At 41.8% G+C, this 25,629-nt stretch overlaps 1 protein-coding gene across 1 annotated transcript in view; it reads right to left on the reverse strand.

Annotated features, from left to right (window-relative positions):
- The window catches only part of POLN (DNA polymerase nu), a 135,867-nt gene that overhangs the window by 88,977 nt on the left and 21,261 nt on the right, over positions 1-25,629 (reverse strand). The window contains exons 6-8 of the mRNA XM_089691520.1: positions 25,205-25,265; positions 14,397-14,461; positions 2,299-2,382 (exon numbers count right to left, since the gene is read on the reverse strand). Of these exons, the coding sequence (XP_089547646.1) occupies positions 2,299-2,382; positions 14,397-14,461; positions 25,205-25,265 (210 nt within the window). The remainder of the gene's footprint in view (positions 1-2,298; positions 2,383-14,396; positions 14,462-25,204; positions 25,266-25,629) is intronic.

Raw genomic sequence — 25,629 nt, forward strand, 5'->3', positions numbered from 1 at the left:
GAGATCGCCAGGGGCGCGCAGGAGAGCGCGTTCTGCGAGGACGTCATATGACGCCCTCCCAGAACTGGCCGGCTGCAGTGTAGCCGTCATTCGGCTATCTGTAGTCGGCAACTGGTTAAATAAGGGCAATAATTGCCACCTGTTTTTCAAAGAATGAATGACCTCACTAATAGAATCCCACACTGCTATTATTTTGAACACGCCCCTTTCAATTAGTGATTCAATTACACAGAATCGGCAGCATGCATGTCATGACTGTTGGGTCTGTTGGATTTCTATTACTCTACTACACCTGCTAGTAAATTATTTGCCATGTAGAAATATCATTTCTACCAAAAACAGTGATTGATCAGGTTAGTGATGTCTGACTATTATTTTGAACACAGCTGTACCTGAACAACATGGCATTAGTCAAAGATCACCGGGCACAGTGTTACCTCCTCACATCTGATTTAAACCTCTATTAGCTGTACTACTGTGTCGCATTTACAGGATGCGGGGATTGATGGCTTGCTTTACAACTTACCTTTTCGTAGAGCGGGTCCGGTGTCACCCCATGCAGTCTGTGTCACCCGGAGCGGGCCACACTTCCCGCACCTGCCTCATGATGCCACTGTGCTGACCCCAGATCTAGGCAAAGACAAACTCTCAGCTACAACCATCGCACACATTTTCATTAGAACAGGGAGGAGATCGAGGCTAAAAGTATGTAAATTTTCAAACATCGATATACATTGTGATCTGGGGAAGTTTAGCTCTCATGGTAGATGTGTTTGTACAGAAAGTCCTTGTCAGATGGGAACCTTTTAGCAAAAAATAATAAATGCACATTTTTTTGCAGGTAAAAAAATGTGCATTTATTATTTTTTGTTTTGAGAGCCTGTAAGCATTGCACCAGCGATCAGGTCTCCTTCAGAGATGTCACTGTATCTGCCTCCTCATACCTCGTATGGGGAAGCCGATACTTTCTGACAGGAAGAATCAATGAACTACCACGGCGCTCACAGCGCCATGGTAGTTCATTGAGAGCTACAAGCCGACGGCCGCAAAGGCTGCTGGGGCTTGTAGTTTTCTTTCACAGAACACTGCAAATTAATGAAAAGGCCAGGCGGGCAGAGTTTTTTTTAAACGGCCACGTTTTTTTTAAATTGTGACAGCTAGCAGGAGAGGATCCCCTGCTAGCTGTCACAACAGGGGATCGGGAGGTGCAGGAGCCGGTACGTTCATAACATGTTACATCCCCTGAATATGGGTGTAACATGTAACATGTTACAAAAGGTTAACTTATCTTTAAGGGCTCGGCATCCCACTTTTATTAACTGAAATGAGAACAAAGTTCACAAACATAGATTTACCACAGAGGGGTCTTCTCCAACAAACAGTAACAAAAATGCCAAGCCACCTGACTCTTAAGGCTCACTCAGCCTTGGTTTGCAGTACCTCAATGCACAGCCCACTCCTGGCCCCAAAAGAGGGTTCTCCAGCCCCCCTGAGTTTGCTCACTCCATCAAGGACATCCAGATACCTCCAGCTCCTTGGATCCACTAGCCACCTCGGCTTTCTCCTTCCTTGGGCAAGAAGTCCCTTTCACAAGGGGTACACCCTCTGGCAGAAACACCTAACTCTGCTGAAAGGGCTCTGTTTCAAACAGCAGCAACTCCAAGTACTCTGAGCTGCTCTGAAACCTTGCTTATACTGTAAGGACCCCACACACCTGTGCACTCGCACAGGCTGCAAGAGTCAAACAAAGCCTGGACACAGGGTTGAAGATTCCATCCCCCCCAAGACTCTTTGGAACCTTCAAGCTCCAGGCTCCGATCCAGAACTACCAAATCCAGAGAAAACGTAAGACACCATTTTCTCCAGTCATGATAAACCAGCCAGAGCTCCTCAAATTGCAAATTTGAGAATCATGTGCATTATTCCAATCCCTACTTAATCTTACCACATGGCAGGCCCTCACACTGTCACAACACAGATAGATAACAAAAAAAAAGCCTTCAGCTGACATGCGAACATTCAGGATCAGGTAGAGGTGGTAATCACACTGTTTGAGAATAAAAGCCACTTTCTCAAGTGAGATCCACCAAAACATAACAGTTCTTATGGTTTGATAAATAAAACCCAGTGTGTTTTCCATCTGTTATGTTAATATGTGCATGATTCATGCAGATTTGTACCTCTTATGAAGTTCAGTGTGGATGCAGAAAACAGCCTGTTTACCAATAATAGAGATCATGCAGTTTATTCATTTCACCTTTTCTGATTATCTTCTTATAAACAAGTTATCATGCCCACCTCCCTAAGTTCATTACTGCTCGTTAATCTGAACTTTTCCCCTGCAGCAAGGTGGGCCTCATGTTCCAAGTCTTTAAGATGCATCTACAAAATAAAAAGTGCATTTTAACTAAATGAACATATTACAATAATACTGCATTTATTGTTCATGCACTAACCAAATGCACAATACTCTGGGATTAAATGACTGCATTCTGAATGGCACACCAATGCACCCCTACAGTATAAACATCTGTCCTGCAGTGCACCACAACACGAATGTGAATGCAGTGTAAGTTGTAGTGCGCAGCAGTGGTCCAAAAGAGTGTATGTTACTTTTTTGTTGAGGCTCATTAAGGAGTAGTTTAAGGTAAATGGGTCATCTTAAAGTGTTTGTTACCCCAACATTTCAGATTCCTGATTTGTGTCTGTTGTACCTTGGACTTGTATTAAAAAGTATCCTGTTCTATTTGCATTGTTTCCTTTGTGTGAAATCCTTGGTCATCCTGTCAGTCCCACTGCTTTCCTATTTCAATCTGACCATTAGGCATGAGAGCACATCAATCCAATCATGGTAATATTTTTGGCTATGCTAGGAGCACAGCCTGCCTTTCCTTCGATGGCCGGGACTTGTGGTGACACGCTCTCCCCTGCACATTCACAACTCTTCACTAAGAAGATCAGAACATCAGCGTAATGCTGTGTCTCTGCCTCCTGCTGACAACCCCCCATCCTTGCAGTCCCCCTCCATACCTCTCCAAGTCCCTTATGCAGCTGAGAATTTAAGTTATGTGATCACTTATTTAAAAAAACATTATGACCACCCTCCATAACCTGTTAAGGCATGGACTCCACTAGATGTCTAAAAGTGTGCTGTGGTATCTGGTAACAAGCTGTCAGTAGCAGATCCTTTATATCTTGTAAGTTGCAAAATGGGCCTCCATGGATGAAGTCTTGTTTTTCCAGCACACAGATGCTTGATTGGACTGAGATCTGGAGAATTTGGAGGCCAAGTCAACAGCTCAAATTTGTTGTGTTCCTCTAAACAATTTTGAATTAATCAGACCAGACCAGACCACCTTCTTCCATTATTGCACATACACAACAAATTGCAATGCCCTGTGTGTTCTGATACCTTTCTATCAGAACCAGCATTAACTTTTTTCAGCAATTTGAGCTATAGTAGCTCTTCTAATGGATCGGACTACATGGCTCCCCACCTGCAACAATGAGCCTTGGCCTGGCAAAACCTTTTGACCAGATATGACGTAGTGCTGTGACACTCAAAATGAAAACCTTTTCATTATATCCCCATATACAGGTGAAAGTCGAAAAATTAGAATATCGTGCAAAAGTTCATTTATTTCAGTAATGCAACTTAAAAGGTAAAACTAATATATGAGACTCATTACATGCAAAGCAAGATAGTTCAAGCCGTGATTTGTCACAACTGTGATGATTATGGCTTACAGCTCATGAAAACCCCAAATCCACAATCTCACAAAATTAGAATATTACATGCAATCAATAAAACAAGGATTGTACATAGAACAATATCGGACCTCTGAAAAGTATAAGCATGCATATGTACTCAGTACTTGGTTTGGGCCCCTTTTGCAGCAATTACTGCCTCAGTGCGGCGTGGCATGGAAGCTATCAGCCTGTGGCACTGCTGAGGTGTTATGGAAGACCAGGATGCTTCAATAGCGGCCTTCAGCTCTTCTGCATTGTTCGGTCTCATGTCTCTCATCTTTCTCTTGGCAATGCCCCATAGATTCTCTATGAGGTTCAGGTCAGGCGACTTTGCTGGCCAATCAAGCACAGTAATCCCATGGTCATTGAACCAGGTTTTGGTGCTTTTGGCAGTGTGGGCAGGTGCCAAGTCCTGCTGGAAAATGAAGTCAGCATCCCCATAAAGCTCGTCTGCGGAAGGAAGCATGAAGTGCTCCAAAATCTCCTGGTAGACGGCTGCGTTGACCCTGGACTTAATGAAGCACAGTGCACCAACACCAGCAGATGACATGGCTCCCCAAATCAACACAGACTGTGGAAACTTCACACTGGATTTCCAGCATCTTGCAGTGTGTGCCTCTCCATTCTTCTTCCATACTCTGGGTCCTTGGTTTCCAAATGAAATGCAAAAGTTGCTCTCATCAGAAAAGAGGACTTTGGACCACTGAGCAACAGATCAGGTCTGTTTTTCTTTAGCCCAGGTAAGACGCTTCTGACGTTGTTTGTTGTTCAGGAGCGGCTTGTCAAGAGGAATACGACATTTGAAGTCCATGTCCAGGATCCCTCTGTGTGTGGTGGCTCTTGATGCACTGACTCCAGCCTCAGTCCACTCCTTGTGAAAGTCCCCAACACTTTTGAATGGCCTTTTCCTGACAATCCCCTCCAGGCTGCGGTCATCCCTGCTGCTTGTGCACCTTTTTCATCCACACTTTTCCCTTCCACATAACTTTCTATTAATGTGCTTTGATACAGCACTTTGGGAACATCCAACTTCTTTTGCAATTACCTTTTGAGGCTTTCCCCCCTTATGGAGGGTGTCAATGATGGTTTTCTGCACAACTGTCAGGTCAGCAGTCTTTCCCATGATTGTGATTCCTACTGAACCAGACTAAGAGATCATTTAAAGGCTCAGGAACCCTTTGTAGGTGTTATTGCTTAATTAGCTGAGTAGAGTGGGACACTTTGAGCCTAGAATATTGCATTTTTTTCACAATATTCTAATTTTCTGAGATTGTGGATTTGGGGTTTTCACGAGCTGTAAGCCATAATCATCACAATTATGACAAATCACGGCTTGAACTATCTTGCTTTGCATGTAATGAGTCTATCTCATATATTAGTTTCACCTTTTAAGTTGAATTACTGAAATAAATGAACTTTTGCACGATATTCTAATTTTTCGAGTTTCACTTGTATTTTCAAATAAATATTTCAAAATAATTTCCTTCTTCAGTTGGCACGTGGTGAATTGGAGAAATTTCTCACGGACTGGTTATCCAGGAACTGTGATTCCATTTCTCTCTTATTTATAAGTGGGACACTGACATCTATCATTGGTGGAGTGGACTTAAGTAATGTAAATGGACAATTCTACTATCACTTTATTTGAATTATTTTAAATAGATTTTAGCATATCTGGTCAAAAGGTTTTGTCAGGTGTGGTATATGGTATTCACTTTTTTTTATAAGGTAGCAGCAGTATATATTTTTATAGTCATATTTGTCCAAACTCGTCCACCTTACCAACCGTTCAGTGTCTGCTACTCCTATCTGCCATTCACTGTGTTGGCTGCCACTCAAGCATTCAACAAATTAAAATGGAGCTCCACCAAAAGCGGAAGTTCCACTTTAAGAACTGCTCCCCCCGCTCCCCATTAAGGATTGGCACCTTCGGGGAGCAGGTACCCGAATTTGAAAGGTACCCGCTCCCGTGTCCGGTCCGATCGCCTAGGCGATCAGAAACGGAAGGTATCCTCTCTCCCTCCCTCCCTGTAGTCTTTTGGGACATGTGACAGGTCCCAGAAGACTACAGGACCATTCACAAAGCGCAGCGCTACTCGTGCATGCACAGTGGGTACCCGGCTGTGAAGCCGCAAGATATCACAGCCGGGTGCCCACAGTGAAGATGCCGGCCTCCTGGAATACAGGACGGCCGGTGAAACGAGCTGCGGGGGACACACCATGGGACCGAGGGACAGGTAAGTGGCTGATTTTTAAAAGTCAGCAGCTTTGTTTTTGTAGCTGCTGAGTTTTATTTTTTGATAGGTCAAGTGGAACTCCGCTTTCAATTCAAAATACTAACAATAACTTACAAAGCCATCCACAACTCTGCCCCCAGCTACATCACTAACCTTGTCTCAACATACCAACCAAATTGTTCTCTTCATTCCTCCCAAGACCTCCTGCACTCTAGCTCACTAGTCACCTCCTCCGATGCTTGCCTCCAGGACTTTTCCCAAGCCTATCCTATCCTATGGAACTCCCTACCCCAATTTGTCAGGCTCGCTTCTACTCTGTCCACTTTTAGGAGATTCCTTGAAATCCTTTCTTTTCAGAGATGCCCATCCCACCTCCACCTAACAATTGTATTTTTACTTTCTCCATCAGCTCATCCCTCACAGTTATTACCTTTTGTATCACTTGATCCTCCCTTTTAGATTGTAAGCTCTAACGAGCAGGGCCCTCTTATTCCTTCTGTATTGTCTGCCATCATGATGAAAAGCACTGTGCTAACTGTTGGCGCTGTCTAAATTCTGTATTATAATATTAATGTTTTTAGAGTCACATTTCTTGGTTTGTATATGTAGTGTTTAAAATTAGAGATTTGCTGTAATTTTATTAGTACCAATTGGGGCTGCCTCCTGAGCATGGTGTTTTACAGTTGTGGCCAAAATTATTCAACCCCCAATGCTGTAAAGGGGTTTAGGGACTATAGTGTACATTTGGAATTGTATTCAGAATCAAATCCTACAAGGACGTTGTAACTACCCAAATGCAACTAAAATGACATCAATTGTTTATGTAATACAGTAGTAAATGGTTCTTATGTGGTTTCTTCATTGCCACAATTATTCAACCCCTTAAAGACTACCACTCTGAAGAACAGAGGTTCATACAGGTGCTTTCCATCAGGTATTGAAAACACCTGTGGATGTCACCGAGCAGCAATCAAGCATAATAAGCACCAATTAGGCAGCTTTAAAATGACTGTGATACTCAGCTCCTTCTAGACATTTACTGGTGTGGTTACAAACATGGTGAAGGCAAGAGAATGGTCCAGGAAGACAAGAGAAGAGGTGATTTCTCTTCACAGGAAGGGCAATGGCTATAAGAAGATTGCAAAGATGTTAAACATACCAAGAGACACCTTAGGAAGCATCATTCGCAAATTCAAGGCAAAGGGCACTGTTGAAACGCTACCTGGTCGTGGCAGAAAGAAGATGCTGACTTCGACTGCTGTGCGCTACCTGAAGCGTAGAGTGGAGAGAAGTCCCCGTGTGACTGCTGAGGAACTGAGAAAAGATTTGTCAGATGTGGGTACAGAAGTTTCAGCCCAGACAATAAGACGCACACTGCGTAATGAAGGCCTCCGTGCCAGAACTCCCAGGCGTACCCCCTTGCTGTCTCCAAAGAATAAGAAGAGTCGACTGCAGTATGCCAAAAGCCATGTGGACAAACCACAAAAGTTGTGGGATAGTGTTCTGTGGACTGATGAAACAAAATTAGAACTGTTTGGGCCCATGGATCAACGCTATGTTTGGAGGAGGAAGAACAAGGCCTATGATGAAAAGAACACCTTGCCTACTGTGAAGCATGGTGGAGGGTCAATCATGCTTTGGGGCTGTTTTGCTTCTGCAGGTACAGGGAAGCTTCAGCGTGTGCAAGGTACCATGAATTCTCTTCAGTACCAGGAGATATTGGATGGAAACGTGATGCAGTCCGTCACACACCTGAGGCTTGGGAGACGTTGGACCTTTCAACAGGACAATGATCCCAAGCATACCTCCAAGTCCACTAGAGCATGGTTGCAGAGGAAAGGCTGGAACATTTTGGAGTGGCCATCGCAGTCACCAGACTTAAATCCGATTGAGAACCTCTGGTGGGACTTAAAGAAAGCAGTTGCAGTGCGCAAGCCTAAGAATGTGACTGAACTGGAGGCCTTTGCCCATGAAGAATGGGCGAAGATACCCGTAGATCGCTGCAAGACACTTGTGTCAAGCTATGCTTCACGTTTAAAAGCTGTTATAACTGTAAAAGGATGCTGTACTAAGTACTAAGATTGAATGTCACTTGGGGGTTGAATAAAACTGATAATGCTGTGAGCACAGAAAAGACATTTGTGGTTATTTCATTATAACTGTTATGTTATATTTGTCTGACCTACAAGTGCCTCTTTAATGTAAATGTAAGCAAGATGACTGAATGATCAAAAGCAATGTCAAACTGGCCAAAACACTCAATTTCAGTGGGGGTTGAATAATTTTGGCCACAACTGTAATACATTTGTTAATGAATATGTGAAAAAGCAATATTGTGGCGCCTAGATAGGTGAATAAATCAAACAATAGTGAATGATGCCCGCACTAAGCTGACAATGTTAGCAGTTGCCCCTAAATAAATAGTGGAATACACTTATAATTATTTATATAGCACCAACAGTTTGTTCAGCGTTTTACAATATAAAGGGAGACAATACAGCAACAATACAATTCAAGACAAGAGGGATAGGAGGGCCCTGCTCCTTGGAGCTTACAATATGATGAAAAGTGAACATATCTTCAGTGACAGTCCCATAAAGATGTAGTCCCGTAGACCAAAAATCTCCTCTTTCACCACGTGCAGACAATAAGTAAATTTCTCACTCACCAGAAAAAACTGACCCCTCTTAAGGCGGTCAAATAGCGCTTTGTAATCATAAATATTAAAGGCCAGCAGCAATCTCTCCTGGATCAGACCTCCCGGTCTCCTAATATGAGATGTGGATCCAGGGGGTCAAAGATGACTGCCCCCAGCTGAGTGATCACAAGACTCTGGGTATACAAATAATGGATGGATTCCCAATCCCAGGCTCTCCTCAAGATAAAGATGATGCTCCAAGCAGCTCAAATAAACCAAATTAATTAAAATGATCTAAGTGTAGTATTTATTGAAAATTGTAAATAGATAAAATATCGATGCATTCACATGTATTGGTACCCAGAAACCGCCACCAGTCTATGCAGCCTGTGTTTGTATTATTTCCAATGGTGATGGCCGGCATGCGTTCCAAGCCTCTTTTTTGGTGGGCTGGATGTGACGTCAGGGGAACGTCACATCCTTCACTGTTCACTTTTCATCATATTGTGTCCAGGAATATCATTTGTTTTATGTTATTGTTAGATAATTTTATTTTTGTCATATGACATATTTCAGTGCCTACCTATTCACATATTTATACGTTTGTTAATGAGCCTTGGCCGCCCATGATCCTGTCAGTCCTTGGACCACTTTTGGTAGGTCCTGATCACTGCAGATCGGGAACATCTCACAAGAGCTGCAGCTTTGGAGATGCTATGACCCAGACATCTAGCCATTACAATTTAGCCCTTAAAGTCGCTCAAATCCTTACACTTGCCCATTTTTCTGCTTTCAACACACCAACTTCATGGTCATGTTCACTTGCTGCACAATATATCCCACCCACTCTCAGATGCCATTGTAATAAGATAATCAATGTTATTCACTTTATCTGCCAGTGGTCATATTGTTATTGCTGATCAATGTACAGTATAAACACTAATGTTTTGCTTTGCATTTCTATTTTAAAATGGAATGGGTTGCTTTACAAGGCGAGGCTTTATATATAATTTAATGCTAAAAAAAAACAACCAAACAAAAAAACACATTAATTGCCCCCTGTAGAGCAGCAGTAAGACCAAGAGAGAGAAAGATTGCACTAGGAGCTGGTCAGAATTTGTTGGTTTGCACATGCGCTGATGGGGAATATGCTGACAGAAGGGTGATTTTATCAGGGTGATTCTACTTCTTTGTTGGTGAGCAGGCTAGCACTGTTCTAGAACAAACTGTCCTACCACTGCACAAGGACCTGGCTGTGCTGTCTGAAAGGAAAAATAATCTAATTCCAGTAGACAGTTTTATATGTACAGAGGATTCAGGGAATTTATGTCACTTAATGGACATAAAACAAAAATGATACAGATAAAAAGTTCATGTGTTTTAAGGCAAGGGACCCAAACTTTGCTTGCATTTAGCTGGCCTTTGGGGCACAGTTCCTCTCATATCTCATAGACACCAATGATGGGGCACTATTCCTTTCACTGACACAATGATGGGGCACTATTCCTTCCATTTAGACAAGTGTCGGGACATAATTCCGTTCCACTGATACCAATATTAGAGCATAATGCCACTATTAATGGGTCACAATTCCTTCCACTGACATCAACAATGGGGCATTTTTAGCAACTGTCCCGGATTTACTGGGACAGTCCCTCTATGTTCGCCTGTCCCTTGAAGGCTGTGTCCCGAGATCACAACATGAAGTCACTACCATTGCACAGCCCTGTGTGCAGTGTGTACAGACAATTCATGTATAAAACAAACATTGAAATGCAAACTGTGACAGTATTGATATGTTAATCAGACGTCAGTCATATGTTATATGGAACTCACTTACACACACACACACACTAAAGGGTACTCTTTGGGTGCAAAGGTAAGCAAGGATAGGGGGAGGAGGTGCAGAGTTTAACAGTGATGGGAATACTGTTTGGGGTTAAAAGATGCGCAAAAGAGGGGGTATGCAGATGTAGGTCTGAGGAAGGGTTGGTGTGCAAAGAGGGGGGATGTAGAGGTAAGCAGAGAGGGGGAAGTATGGGGTGAAGAGGGGGTTTGGGGTGCAGATGTTAGAAGTTAGAAGGGGGATTTGGGATGTAAATGTGAACGGAGAAGGGTGGACAAGGATGCAGAGATCAATAAGGGGGGGGGGGGGGGGGAGTCATCACTGTAAATACACCTGTTACATCACTGGTCAGTGTAAATGTCTCAGTTACATTGGTGGTTAGTGTATATATGCCTGTTACTCTGGGGTTGGTGTAAATCTTCTCATTACAGTGTTGGTCAGTGTAAATCTTCTCATTACATTGGGCTTTAGTTTATAATCCCTTTATGGCACTAGTGGTCAATGTAAATGCCTCCTTACATTGGTGCATTTTAGTGTAGACATCCTTGTTACATTGACAGCCAGGATAACCCCCCCTCTTACATTGGTGGTCAGTGTACATTGGTGGTAAGTGTAACTCCCCCCTTACCTTTGTGGTTAGTGTAGAAATCAACCCTTACATGCGCTATAAGTGTACAATCGTCCTTACATTGGTGGTCACTGTAAATCTCCACTGGCGTTGGTGGTCAATGCAGAAAATCCCTGCTTACAGTGGTGGTCGTATAAAATCCCTCTTTATAATGGTGGTTGGTGTAAAATCCTTGGTTACATGGGGGTCAGTCTACATTCCCCATTGCATTGGTGATCAGATTAGGGTCTCTTCCTACCTTTCCTGCATTAAAAAGATCTGTATACTCTATACCAGTGGTTCTCAACCTTTCTAATGCCGCGACCCCTTAATACAGTTCCTCATGTTGTGGTGACCCCCAACCATAAAATTATTTTCGTTGCTACTTCATAACTGTAATTTTGCAGTGGGAGGACTAGCGCCCCATCACTGATGTCAGTGGGATGAATAGTGCCCCATCATTGGTGTCAGTGGGAGGAATAGTGCCCAATCATTGGTGTCAGTGGGAGGAATAGTGCCCAATCATTGGTGTCAGTGGGAGGAATAGTGCCTCATCATTGGTATGAGGGGGAGGAATAGTGCCTCATCGTTGGTGTCAGTGGGAGGAATAGTGCCCAATCATTGGTGTCAGTGGGAGGAATAGTGCCCAATCATTGGTGTCAGTGGGAGGAATAGTGCCTCATCATTGGTATGAGGGGGAGGAATAGTGCCTCATCGTTGGTGTCAGTGGGGGGAGGAATAGTGCCCCATCGTTGGTGTCAGTGGGGGGAGGAATAGTGCCCCATCGTTGGTGTCAGTGGGGGGAGGAATAGTGCCCCATCGTTGGTGTCAGTGGGGGGAGGAATAGTGCCCCATCGTTGGTGTCAGTGGGGGGAGGAATAGTGCCCCATCGTTGGTGTCAGTGGGGGGAGGAATAGTGCCCCATCGTTGGTGTCAGTGGGGGGAGGAATAGTGCCCCATCGTTGGTGTCAGTGGGGGGAGGAATAGTGCCCCATCGTTGGTGTCAGTGGGGGGAGGAATAGTGCCCCATCGTTGGTGCCAGTGGGGGGAGGAATAGTGCCCCATCGTTGGTGTCAGTGGGGGGAGGAATAGTGCCCCATCGTTGGTGTCAGTGGGGGGAGGAATAGTGCCCCATCGTTGGTGTCAGTGGGGGGAGGAATAGTGCCCCATCGTTGGTGTCAGTGGGGGGAGGAATAGTGCCCCATCGTTGGTGTCAGTGGGGGGAGGAATAGTGCCCCATCGTTGGTGTCAGTGGGGGGAGGAATAATGCCCCATCGTTGGTGTCAGTGGGGGGAGGAATAGTGCCCCATCGTTGGTGTCAGTTGGGGGAGGAATAGTGCCCCATCGTTGGTGTCAGTGGGGGGAGGAATAGTGCCCCATCGTTGGTGTCAGTGGGGGCAGGAATAGTGCCCCATCGTTGGTGTCAGTGAGGGGAGGAATAGTGCCCCATCGTTGGTGTCAGTGGGGGGAGGAATAGTGCCCCATCGTTGGTGTCAGTGGGGGGAGGAATAGTGCCCCATCGTTGGTGTCAGTGGGGGGAGGAATAGTGCCCCATCGTTGGTATTAGTGACACAAATGATGGGTCACTATTCCTCCCACTGACACCAATGATACTTACCTTGCTGACTCCTGCTCCAGCCTGGGCTCGCTCTCTCCCTCTCCCATCTACAGCCTGCATACCTGGCTGCAGCAGCAAAATTTGCACTTACCTGTCAGCTGTCTTCCTTCTCTGGCCTCTCTCTTCACTCGTTCCTGCAGCTCCCTCGATCTTCTTCGATCTCCGCGCGCTGCCGCTCGGCTCCTCCTCTCCAAGCTCCACCTTCTCGCCGGTGATTGGCCGCCTGTGTGCCTCTCCTGAGCTACAGTTCCGGTGGCCAATCAGCGGCGAGGAGGCGGTGACAGGGGCAGCATATCATCCCACACATCGCCGGAGACAGCAGCGGTGTCTCGGTTCCTAAGACCATCGGAAATATGTGTTTTCCGATGGTCTTAGGCGACCCCTGGGAAATGGTCGTTCGACCCCCCAAAGGGGTCGCGACCCCCAGGTTGAGAACCGCTGCTCTATACCTATTTTTAATTCCAGTCCATTCGCATGATCTGACAGCTCTGGCTCCCTTGTATCAGTGAGAGGCTGCTGCAGGGCAGAAAAGGAACCGTTGGTTATAGCTGGACTATAGGTGAAATTCCCAGCTGGAGCTGCAGGATCGCCAGACCAGAGAGGGTTAAAAATGGGTAAGTATAAACATTTTTTTTTATACAGGTTAGGTAGAATTGCTAGGAGGGGAGAGGGAACTTTTTAAAGAATAGTTAGAGTTAGGGCCCATTCACACTGCAAATTGCATGTGAATTCACATGCAGTTCAGTGCAGTGCAATTTCATCCCATTCATTCTAAATGTGCTGAAATTTGCACCGCACAAAAATTAGTGATTGCACTACTTTTGGAAATTCACTACAGCCGAATTACATGGTACTTTTGGACCATACAATCCGGTGCTGGTAAATGCACTGTATTTGCGACCTGCGGTGTAGGAAACCCTTAAACTGTTACCAGTACTGATGTCTTGCCAATTCAACAGATGAGAGAGCCTGTAAGTAAAACTTCAGATTTTATTTTTTCCTAAAATACCAAAAACAGTTTGTCCTTATGCTCATAATATGATAAATCTGTCTGTATATACAGCATTTTAAAATTAAATTGTTCACGTAGGTTAATGATATGCCTCTTGTAGAACTATGACAATTTTAAATTGATATGTATTGAACCCATTGATGCCAAAAAAGGGGTGCTATTCCTTTCACTGACACCAATAGGGCATTATTCTTCCTTCTATTGACCTCAGGAATACGTTTTTTTTTGTTTTGTTTTTACCTCCACTGAATGCAAAACCTGGAGCATTTTTTACTCCCACTGATTATCAACTCTGAGGCATTTTTTACTCCCACTGATGCCTGTAATTTTCTACTACTACTCACCATAGTCTGGCCCCTCTAAATTCTAAAGGACAGTGAATTGGTACTTTTTTTAGCCAGTCTGGAGTTCCTTGTTTTAAAGACTGTAGCTCAATCTATTCCATTTTTGTATCAAATGTACATTTACTGTGTGTACGTTCATAGACCTTATTCAGGGTTGCACAGTTCAGCAGTGTAACTCATACAGGAGTGCAAAATTGAAAGTAGTAGGTATTCCACATAAATATCTGTTTATTAGCCTTCAATGAGTGTACAGCACAAATAATACACATTTTTCAGATTGTACAGTTAAAAAAATCTAAGAACATTAAACCTAAAAATATAAGAAAACAAAATATGATATTTACCCCAAGAAGTGCTGATGTTCTTTTTAGCTCATCCTTATTTACTCGTATGGGATGCGTTTCCATTGCTAGAAAACAAACATGCTCACTAAATATTCTGCCATTCAAATTATTAATGCAACTAAGGTACAAAAATAAAATAGGAAACACATAACAACTATTGTAAATGACATATTTAGGGTGAGGAACTATGATAGTGATAGCAAGGAAAAATTATTTGACTGAGAAAGAGTGACTGGAGTGGTTGGTGGATGGGGAATACATTTCTTAAAGGATGTCGCTGTATTTAGTAGAAGTATGCTTTGTCAGAAACATAATTGTTTAAAAAGGACATTAGGCACAGAGCCCACTCTTCAAAACTGGGCCAATGCTGACATGTTCCACATACACGTAAAAAATCAGCATTTTTTTGTTAGCAAATTACTTTGACCCCCCCCCCCCCCCCCAACACATTTTTTTTTAAGTGGAGGTCCTAGAGAATAAAATGGTTGTTGCTGCAATTTTTTAGGTTGCATGATATTTGTACAGTGGTTTATCAAAGGCCCTTCTAAAAGACATGGTGAAATCTCCAGAGACTCACACGAGTGAAAATAAGTCTTCCACATTCTATGGGGAAGTAGATTTATGGGCTTAAGGCCACAGCAGGATAATGGAATCAAAAATGCCCAGGAATCTGAAATGGAATCAGGAAAAAATACACTTTAATGAATTTTCATGCACACAAACACAATGCAAAACCCAATTTTTGGTAAAATATAAAGCTTGATATTACTCCGAGAAAATAGACACCTAACATGCCATGCTTTAAAATTGCATATGCTTGTAGAACGGTGACAAACTAGGATACCTAAAAATGTCTTTAAAAGCCTTTACATGTTACCAGTTTAGAGTTACACAGGAGAGGAGTACAAAATCCCATTTTATCTATTTTCCATTGATGGACAGTTTGATGACAATAGGCAACCTAGGGAGGTCTAAAAGCAGTTCAAGCTGAGAGGAGAGCACACCAAAAAACAGATGAAAAGGCCAAACAAAAAAGAACTGAACCTTTTGACTAAAACTAGCATCTGAAGAGGCAGACACATCAACCTTGTAGAATTTAGAGAACAAATGTACAGAAGCCTCACACAATTGAGAAACAAAGGCCTGACGACAAAAAGCCCAAGAAGCACCCAAATAAATCTAAATAGGTTAGTTTGTAGCACAGACATTACTATATTTCAGTCCCATGCTTGCAATGGAGGCCAATCTGGGGGGACAATGTGTGTTACCCCTTGAATGAGCAGATAAATCACCTAATTATTAGCAAGAGGATGTTGAAAAAGAACAAATTCGGCAGACACCTGACCTTTGATGGTAATAAAGGCCAACTGTTCTGCCCCTAACTGAAAATGTTCACACCAGTGCAGTCAGTTCCAGCACATTCCAGTTCCAGAAAAAAAAGTAAAACATGCAGCTTTCTGCATTGAACTGTACTGGAATGTGGTAAAACACATAAAAAAAAACGCATCGGAATGCATAAAAAATGCACCAAAAACACAACGGAAAGCATATGTCTTTATTTAAGATGAAGAAGAAAAAAAAAGAGGGGAAAAAATGCACTGGGACACATCAAAAACAAGTCTAAAACGCGCATGCAAAAAAGGCATCCAGAACAGACTGCGTTTCTATGGTATGAACCAGCCCAGGAAGGAGAATTAAACAAAAAAAAATGCTTTTTTTTACCACTACTATTCCTTTATACTGGCTTTTTAAATTTACAAATGCAGCAATTTAGAAATTGGATGAAACATTCTTCACTGGAAAAGACTTTTGGAAAGGTTAATAGTGCATTTTATATACTACTATACAGATCAGAACAAAATGAGGGACAAATGAGGAAGAAAGAGGTATCAGAGCGACGTTATTTCAAATCAGGGACAGTCCCTCAAAATCAGAGACAGCTGGGAACTATCCTGGTCTATAGGTTATTGTTTTATTATGGCTGCTGATTGTAGACTAACCACAAAACTGCGCCTTTCAGAGAAGAGGTGAATACATTAATGTTATTGAGAAATAATAATGAATATAATAAAGTAATGTTATTGAGAAATAATAGTTTAGGAATAAAATTTGAAGTATATCTAAAACCAACACTTTTTTCACCATTTTGGATGGAGTAGGGAATGGTTCAAGGCATTCTCTGACTGGACAAGGTGAAGATTGTGATGTCACCACCCTGCCTCTCCACCTTTTCCAATCAGAGAACACCTTGTGTTCAATGAAAAATTGCTTGGCACTGAACCTGGATGGCTGCTGCTATCTCTGTAGTAGTGATGTCTAAAAAGTGATCTGCAGCTTCCCTAGGGATTGCTCAGATATGAGCTATGCATTCTTACATTGGTTCAAGTTGGACAAATATAACTCTGCAATAAAATTCATACCTAGACTTCAGATTTGGCTCAGTTCACACTCCCGCGACTTGAGATCTGACTTGTGAGACCCCAAGTCGCATTATATGTGAAACCCCATGTTAGTCAATGAGAGCTCTCTTTCCGACTGCCCTATAGCAGAAATACTGCTACAGGGTAGCACAGGTGCACAAAATCACGTATATATACGTGATTTGAGGTCACGTGGTGCTCGCGGGCCGGGGGGTGCATTCGTGCCCCCGTCGACCCGCGGATGCTGTGATTTTATCCCCAAGGGATCAATAATCCAATTTAGGCCAGTGATATTCGGCCTAAATCGGATGATCGATCCCTGGCCTATCACAGATTTTCCTGTACCTGTGTTTACACTTACACAGGTACAGGAAATGATGAAATCTTCTCTCTGGGCACATTTCCGTCAGAAAGAGAAGAAAGAAGACAGCGAGTAAAAGCACTACACTTTCACAGTTAGAACACATTTTAGGACACATTTAACCCCTTGACTGCCCCCCTCCCCAGTTAACCCCTTCATTGCCCTGTCACCAGTGTCATTAGTACAGTGTACAGATTTTTTGCTGATCACTGTATTAGTGTTGCCGGCAACTTCAGATAGCGTTAGAGTCAGTTAGCGCCCCTCCCAGACAGCGTCAGATTGCCCGTCAGTACACCAGTTATCACATTTAACCCCTTGATTGCCAGGAACACGCTCACACAATAACCCTCCATTGCTAGTATAGTGTCTGATTGGATCAATATCTTTGATCAGATCAGCACTATACCAGCGTTCACATTAGTATAGTGTTCCCAAAAACATAGCGTTAGCACGATCAGCCCCGGCACCTGCCAGCACCTGCGTTTAGCCCTTAAGCTTACCCCCTCTCCCCCCCAGCAAGTGCAGTGTCAGTAGACTATTGTCACTTGATACATTGCACACAAATCCGCAGTGTTTGCAGAATCAGGCCTGATCTCTGTTACCACTTGCCAGTAAATTTTTTTGTAGCGGTTCAAGCAGTCCCTGACAGCCAGGTGCTCTTTTTCCTGTGAGTTGCACAAGGTACCTATAAATTTAGTGGCCAAAATGTTAATCGAAAGGTTCACTAGTGAAGAGGCCTACAAGATTCTGAGCATGTCAGGTGAGAGTGAAGGGGAAGACTCCCTGACAGAATCAGCCTCAGAATACGAACCTGTAGACAGCAGCAGCACCCGGACAGATAGCTCAGTCGATGTAGAAGAGATCCCTGCTAAGCTCAGGTGTATCCAACCCCGTTTCCAGGTTGCTGAGATGTTACAATCACATGATGATTCTCATATGCAGCAGAGTGCCAGTACTAGTGCCGCTCTACCTTTTGGTGAACTGGCGAGCACCAGCAGCCTAGTACATTGTGGTCTACATACCAGCACTGCAGTATCACTTGGTGACGTGGCTAGTCCCATAAGTGCAGTAAAAGATGGTGCAATGGCAAGCACAAGCAGTGTCCCGCAGCCACCAAGAATTTGCACACAGGCCCGTAGAGCCCCTAGTATAATTCCAGATGTGCTTGCAAATCCTGATTGGCAGGATTCACAAATTCTGCAGCATCCGTACACCCTCCATTCACTGCAAAACCCGAAATTCAGGTGGAAACAGCAAATTTAACTACTCACCTTGATTTTTTTGGAGCTGTTTTTCACGGAAGATCTGTATTCATTGATTGTGGATCAAAGCAATTTATATGCACAACAGTTTATCACCGCCAACCCAAATTAAAACTTTGGGTGGGGGGCCCATGGAATCCAGCTCACTTTGGAGAAGTAGGGAGACCCTGTCTCAGCTCCCCATATCCCTCTTATGTGTAAGTCATCCTGTGCCTGGTAGAGGCACAGGGTTATCTGTCCTAATATTTGGGTGGGGAGTTGTTAATTGTTTAATCTTGGAATGTGGCACCGTGCAACCTAATTGCCCGGGCTTCCCCCAACGGCTTGTAAATACCTGTTTTAGAAAGGGGGAGAAAGCCTGCTTGAGAAATGAGGAATTGCTCGCAGTGAAGTGGAAGGACAAATGGGATGTTTTTGTCCTGTCTCCCATTCATGCGGAGACGACCATCCAAATTGCCACGGCAGCTGGTGTTGTTGAGAAGCCCCTCTGTGTCCACGACTATAACCTTAACATGGGAGAGGTGGACTAGAACGACCAGATGATGAAGCCATACTTAGTTTCCTGAAAACCCAGATGCTGGTACATAAAAGTGTCTGTTTATTTATTTCAATTGGCTCTATATAACGCTTTGGTGCTTTACAAAGCAACTGGACGAAATGGATCCTTCCTAAAATTCCAGGAAGAGATCATCATGGCTCTTTTGTATCCAGAAGGTGCTATGGCCCAAACCCCCAACCCAGATGCAGTTATCCGGCTGCATGAGAGGCCCGATTCCATTCCTGGTACCCCAACCCAAAGGACACCCCAAAAAAGATGTGTCTGTAGCAGACTTGGAATTAGTTCGCTTTTTTTTGTCCTTCCTGTCCTGGCCAACCTGGTCCCTGCCTCAAGGACTGCTTTCGTCGCTACCACACAATAGTGGAGTATTAGTATGGGGTACACCACCACGGCACAGTTCAGGGCACATATTTGTCAGGGTCTCGAAAGATGTTAGGTAGTCAGGAAACTGGCTATCGCATTTAGAGAGACCCTACAATCTGGTTAAGTTCAAGTTACAAAAGTAAAAAAAAAAAAAAAAAAAAAAGTACAAATACAAAAAAATTTTTACATAAAAAAAACAAAAAATAGTTGTAGTTTTTTTTTTGTTGCCGAAATACTGTTCTTCTGTTACGATTTTACTGTTTTATTGTTAACCATTGCTGTTTTCTTTGCAGAAATGTCATTCAGCTGCAGCACAGACATGTTTATTCTGACAACAGGGTCTTGCTCTCAGAATAGACATAAGTAGGTGTGTGCAGTGCTGTTGGATGAGATTTTTCATCCGCAGTTAAAAAAAAAAGAGCATATATGCCAAAACATGGGGGACTGGGGTGGCCAGTGGGTAGATGGCTCCTATGCTTTGGCATATATATTTTATAATATTTTTTGACACATATTTCAATAAAAAAATTGTTTTATTGAGTTACTGTTTATTGTTAACCATTGCTGTTTTCTTTGCAGGAATGCCATTCAGCTGCAGCACCAACTTGTTTATTCTGACAGCAACAGGGTATTGCTCTCAGAATATACATACGTAGATGTGTGCAGCACTGTTGGATGAGATTTTTCATCCGCAGTTAAAAAAATAGGGGAAAAGGGGCCGAAGCATGGGGGTCTGGTGGATGGCCCCTATGCTTTGGTATATATTTGAAGAAAAACATTTTGCCAGATATTTCTTCATCCACATCAACCGATGTGAATAGAGGAATGTCAGGTTCCTTTTTTTTCATTCATTCTAATGGTGGGCATACCACACACTTTCTGGCAGAGATTTCTTCTCTTTTTCATTCAGCCCACAGGCTGCATGCAAAAAAAGAACATAGCATATATACCCAACAAGGACCAGTGACGTACTGGTACATTACTGGACTTTGAGTGGTTATTCCAAGATGATGCCTGCAGCTGCAGGCATCATCCTGTATCGTTTTTTTCAGACAGCGATCGCCTTTCATGTAAAAGCAATCCTAGTGGCTAATTAGCTGCAGGATTGCTTTTACATGCAGTGGAAGAAGATGCCCCCCCCCTCCCTGCTGCCTTCCAAGGACTTCTCGGGCAGTCCCGTGCCTTTGGGGGAACCTGAGAATGCAGCCAGTGTTTCTGCCAGCTGACCATAGAGCTGATTGGAGACCAGAATAGTGTCAATCATTCTATAGTCTAAGACATTGGAACTTACGAACATTTCATCACTTCAGTTTCGCAGGATATAAAAAGTGCCATTTATAAATTGGGAAAGCATCTGATCACACCGATCTTGGTGAGATTAGATAATGTAAGAGCAGAGGAGTATATCCAGAGCCTGATAGACCCAAGATTTCTCAAAAAGAATATCTGTCAATGCCCATTGAAGTTATAGGGGATATTTGCATTCCCTGTGATAGAATTAAAAGTCATTAAAAAAAATGAAAGAGACAGTGTAAAAATAATTAAATAAATCAAAATAACTAAAAAGAAAAAAAAGCACCCTCGCCACCCCGTGCGCGAGCTTTGACCCCTTGACAGTATGTAAACAGCGGTTGCACTATGCATGTGAGGTATCGCCGCAAATGTCAGATCAAGGGCAGTAATTCTAGCACTAGAACTCTGCTGTAAATATAAAATGGTAGCTTGCAAAGGCTTTTAAAGTGTTTACATAAATAAATAGTGTAGCGCTCAAAATAAATAAATAATGAATATAAATAAGTGACCAATTCATATAATACAATCTAAAAATAATCAAAAATTTCATACAATCAAAAACACCTTGTAGTAATAATAAAAATATATAAATAATGTCAACTTATAATAAATAACTGTGTATCATGTTAAACATAAGTGGTCACACTCTAAATAAATAAACCAAGTGTCTAAAAAATTAAATATCGTGCTCACACACCTACTAGGTAAAATAATGACCAGGTTATAATACAACCTTTATACGGATAAAAGTGCTAAAGTGCCAAAATAGTGCAAAAAAGTGTCCACTCTTTCAAAAATCAATTAGAACAATGTCCTTCTGGTGGTAGACATAATCATGCAATGTGTAGTGGTTATTGACCAATTCGTGATTGTGCCAAAATCTTCTCCTAATGGTGGCTAAATTGCCTCCTCACCTCCTCCCAGGACCTTCGCGAGTCCGCAGTTTCCGGTGCGTGGTGACGCACTTCCGGCGTGCGACGCCATCTTGCTACACCTAGGAAGTCCCATACACATGCAGTGTACCCACACATCGGTGAGGAGGGAGGACTGCTAGGAATGTGAGTGTTATTACTCAAATCTTTTAATAACGGAGTCGTTTAATACTACACTTAGAGGGTCTTTTCTTTCTTGGCTCACTGGATTGGTGAGCCACTGTCCTTCAGAGACACCTTGGCTGAGTAGGGGAAATAGGAGCCCCACAAGGAGATCCACTGAAGGAAGGAAGCTGCTGGCCTATATGAATCAAGGATCCAGGGTGATCCTGCAAGCCTGTTGGCCCTTAGGGGTCACTGGGAGGAGGTGAGGAGGCAATTTAGCCACCATTAGGAGAAGATTTTGGCACAATCACGAATTGGTCAATAACCACTACACATTGCATGATTATGTCTACCACCAGAAGGACATTGTTCTAATTGATTTTTGAAAGAGTGGACACTTTTTTGCACTATTTTGGCACTTTAGCACTTTTATCCGTATAAAGGTTGTATTATAACCTGGTCATTATTTTACCTAGTAGGTGTGTGAGCACGATATTTAATTTTTTAGACACTTGGTTTATTTATTTAGAGTGTGACCACTTATGTTTAACATGATACACAGTTATTTATTATAAGTTGACATTATTTATATATTTTTATTATTACTACAAGGTGTTTTTGATTGTATGAAATTTTTGATTATTTTTTAGATTGTATTATATGAATTGGTCACTTATTTATATTTATTATTTATTTATTTTGAGCGCTACACTATTTATTTATGTAATTTACACTGTGTTAGGTATCAGTAGGTGAGCGTTGGCAGCTTAAGGCTATTTTTTTTCCATTTATAGCGCAGGAGGATCTCTGATTACTTTTAACGTGTTGCCTATGGATATTAAAAATGTATGCAGTTTGTTGCCATTGCACGGGGTGTGCGCAGTTTTAAAGAATGTCATGTTTGGTATCTATTAACTTGGCATACCATAACCGTTTATATTTTACCAAATAATTTGCCAATATATTGTGTTTTTGTGCATTAAAAGTAAAAAAAGCATATTTTAAAAAAAATTTGTGTTTGAAAAATCACTGAGCGTGACATAAAAAATTGCAGCACCCAGCATTTTATTCACTAGAGTGTCTGCTTTAAAAAAATATAATGTCTGGGGGTTCAAAGTAATTTCCTAGCAAGAAATACAGATTTTTTTTTCAAAAAGTGTCAGAAAATGCTTGGTCTTCAGGTGGTTAGAAGAGTGAACCACCTGAAGACCAAGCTTGAACTTCTAATAAACTTCTAATGCTGTGCATAAAATGCCCCCGACCCCCAAAATGACCCCTTTTTGGAAAGTAGACACCCCAAACTATTTGGTGAGAGGCATGTTGAGTCAATAGAAGAATTTATTTTTTACCACTAGTTTTTGGAAAATAACAGAAAAAAATGTTTTTTTACACAAAATTGTCACTTAAATGATTTATTGCTCACACATGCCATGGATATATGTGGAATTACTCCCCAAAATACATTCTGATACTTCTCCCAAGTATGGAGATACCACATGTTAGTGTCTTTTTGGCAGTCTAGCCAAGTACAGGGCCCCAAAATCAAATAAGCACCTTCAGTCTTTTAAAGGGCTTTTTTTTCTCATTATACTTTCTGACTACCTATCACAGTTTCGAAGGCCCTGAAATGCCAGGATAGCACCAAATCCCCCCCAAAATGACCCCTTTTTGGAAAGTAGACACCCTAAGGAATTTGATAAGAAGCATGATGAGTATTTTGCAGATCTCGTTTGTTGCCACAAGTATTTGGAAAACAAAGAAAGAAAACAAAACACATTTTTTCTTTTTTTTTTTATATTTCAAAACCTTGCAAGAAAAAAATGAGATCTGTAAAATACTCACCATGCCTCTGTTTACATTCTTTGAGGTGTCTACTTTACAAAAAGGGGTCATGGGGTGGGGGAGGGATGCTATCCTGGCATTTCAGGGCCTCCACAACTGTGATAGTTAGTGAGGAAGTGAAATGAGGAAATTATACACCTTCAGGCTTTCAAAGTGATCATTGGATTTCAGGATCCTGTATGTGGCTAGGCCCAAAAAGTCTCACACATGTGGTATCCCCATACTCGGTAGAAGTAGCAGAATGTATTTTAGGGTGTAATTCCACATATACCCATGGCTTGTGTGAGAAATATTTAAGTGACAACTTTGAGTAAAAAAAAAAAATGTTTTTGTCATTTTCCAAAAACTCGTGGAAAAAAATAAATCTTCCATGGACTCAACATGCCTCTCATCAGATAGCCTAGGGTGTCTACTTTCCAAAAAGGGGTCATTTGGGAGTGTTTGTACTGTTCTGGTATTTTAGCACCTCAAGAAATGTGTAAATTCCATTATCTATACCATAGTTTGCAGATGCTAGAACTTTCACACAAACCAATTAATATGCAGTTATTGGGATTTTATTTTACCAAAGACAGGTAGCAAAATACATTTTGGCCTAAATTTATGACAACATTTGAGTTTACGAGATATTTTTTATGACAGATATGAAAAAATATTGTTTTTTTTTTTCTCATAATTTTTGGTCTTTTTTTGTTTATGATCAAATACCATCAAAAGAAAGCTCTATTTGTGTGAAAAAAGGACACAAATTTCATTTATGTACAGTATTGCATGACCGCACAATTGTCAGTTAAACTAGTGCAGACTGTATAGCAAAAAAAAGGCATAAATTGCAGTATCTATACCATAGTTTGTAGACGCTATCACTTTCACACAAAGCAATCAATATATACTTACTGGCATTTTTTTCACCAAAAACATGTAGCAGAATACATTTTGGCCTAAATATATGACTAACTTTGAGCTTACTATATATATATATATATATATATATATTTTTTTTTTTTTTTTTTTTTTTTTTGTTTGTTTATAGCGCAAAAAATAAAAAGCGCACAGGTGATAAAATACCACCAAAAGAAAGCTCAATTTGTGTGAAAAAAAGACATAAATCTCATTTGGGTACAGCATTGCATCATTGCACAATTACCAGTTGAAATAGTGCAGCGCCGAATAGCAAAAAAAAAAGGGTAAATCCTCTGGAGGGCAAGTGGTTAATTAGCACTACTGAAGTCACTCTGAAGAAAAGGTTCTTGTACTACTTCAAGGTGACTTCTATCCGACTTGTGCCCATAGACTTTAATGGAAGTTGCCTCCAAGTCGACCCTCATCTGTATTGATGCAATTTGGATCTGACATTACAGGAAGATTACCCAGGTATTCACTGAAAGTTGCTTCAAAGTAGTACCCAAGTCGCCTGGCAAAGTCGCACTGTAAGTCGCACAAATTTCAGGTAGTGTGAACTGAGATTTAATGTTTAACACATTATTCAGTTTCTATCTCAAAATAATTGTTGTTTTGTAACATGCATTTGGTAAACATATTTAAAATTTTTAACAATTGAAAAAAAAAAAAAGCAGGTAAGCAAATTATTCTAATAAAGAGCCACCAATAGTTATTATTATTATTATTATTATTATACAGGATATATTATATTATATAGTTCATTCTCACCAGCCAAAATTGTAGTTAATGGAAGTTCTATGGTGTAGAACAAATTCCACAATCCATCTGACTGAAAATATAACTCGATTAATGTTTAGTCACACATCCTTTGTGGTATTCATTTAATTATACATGAGCACAACAGAATACTATAAATTGTCAAGATATAAAATCCTTTAAGCCTTTGGTGGTTATTTACTAAATATGGAGAGTGAAAATCTGGTGAAACCAATCGGCTTCCAGGTTTTATCGTTAACCGAACAAGCTGAAGTTAGAAGCTGATTTGCTACCATGCAAAGCTGCACCATATTCTGAGTGCATCAGTTTTAGTAAATCTACCCTTTTATGTCTGGTGGTTTAAATTTCCCTAGCAGTGGTCATTTGAGCAAGAATGGAAGGAAATTCTCCCCAACAAGTGCACAGGTAAAATAAAC

This window comes from Staurois parvus, unplaced genomic scaffold (genome assembly GCF_062004578.1).
Source record: "Staurois parvus isolate SC_StPar_1 unplaced genomic scaffold, SC_StPar_1.0 ptg000564l, whole genome shotgun sequence".
In the NCBI taxonomy this organism is placed as follows: Eukaryota; Metazoa; Chordata; class Amphibia; order Anura; family Ranidae; genus Staurois; species Staurois parvus.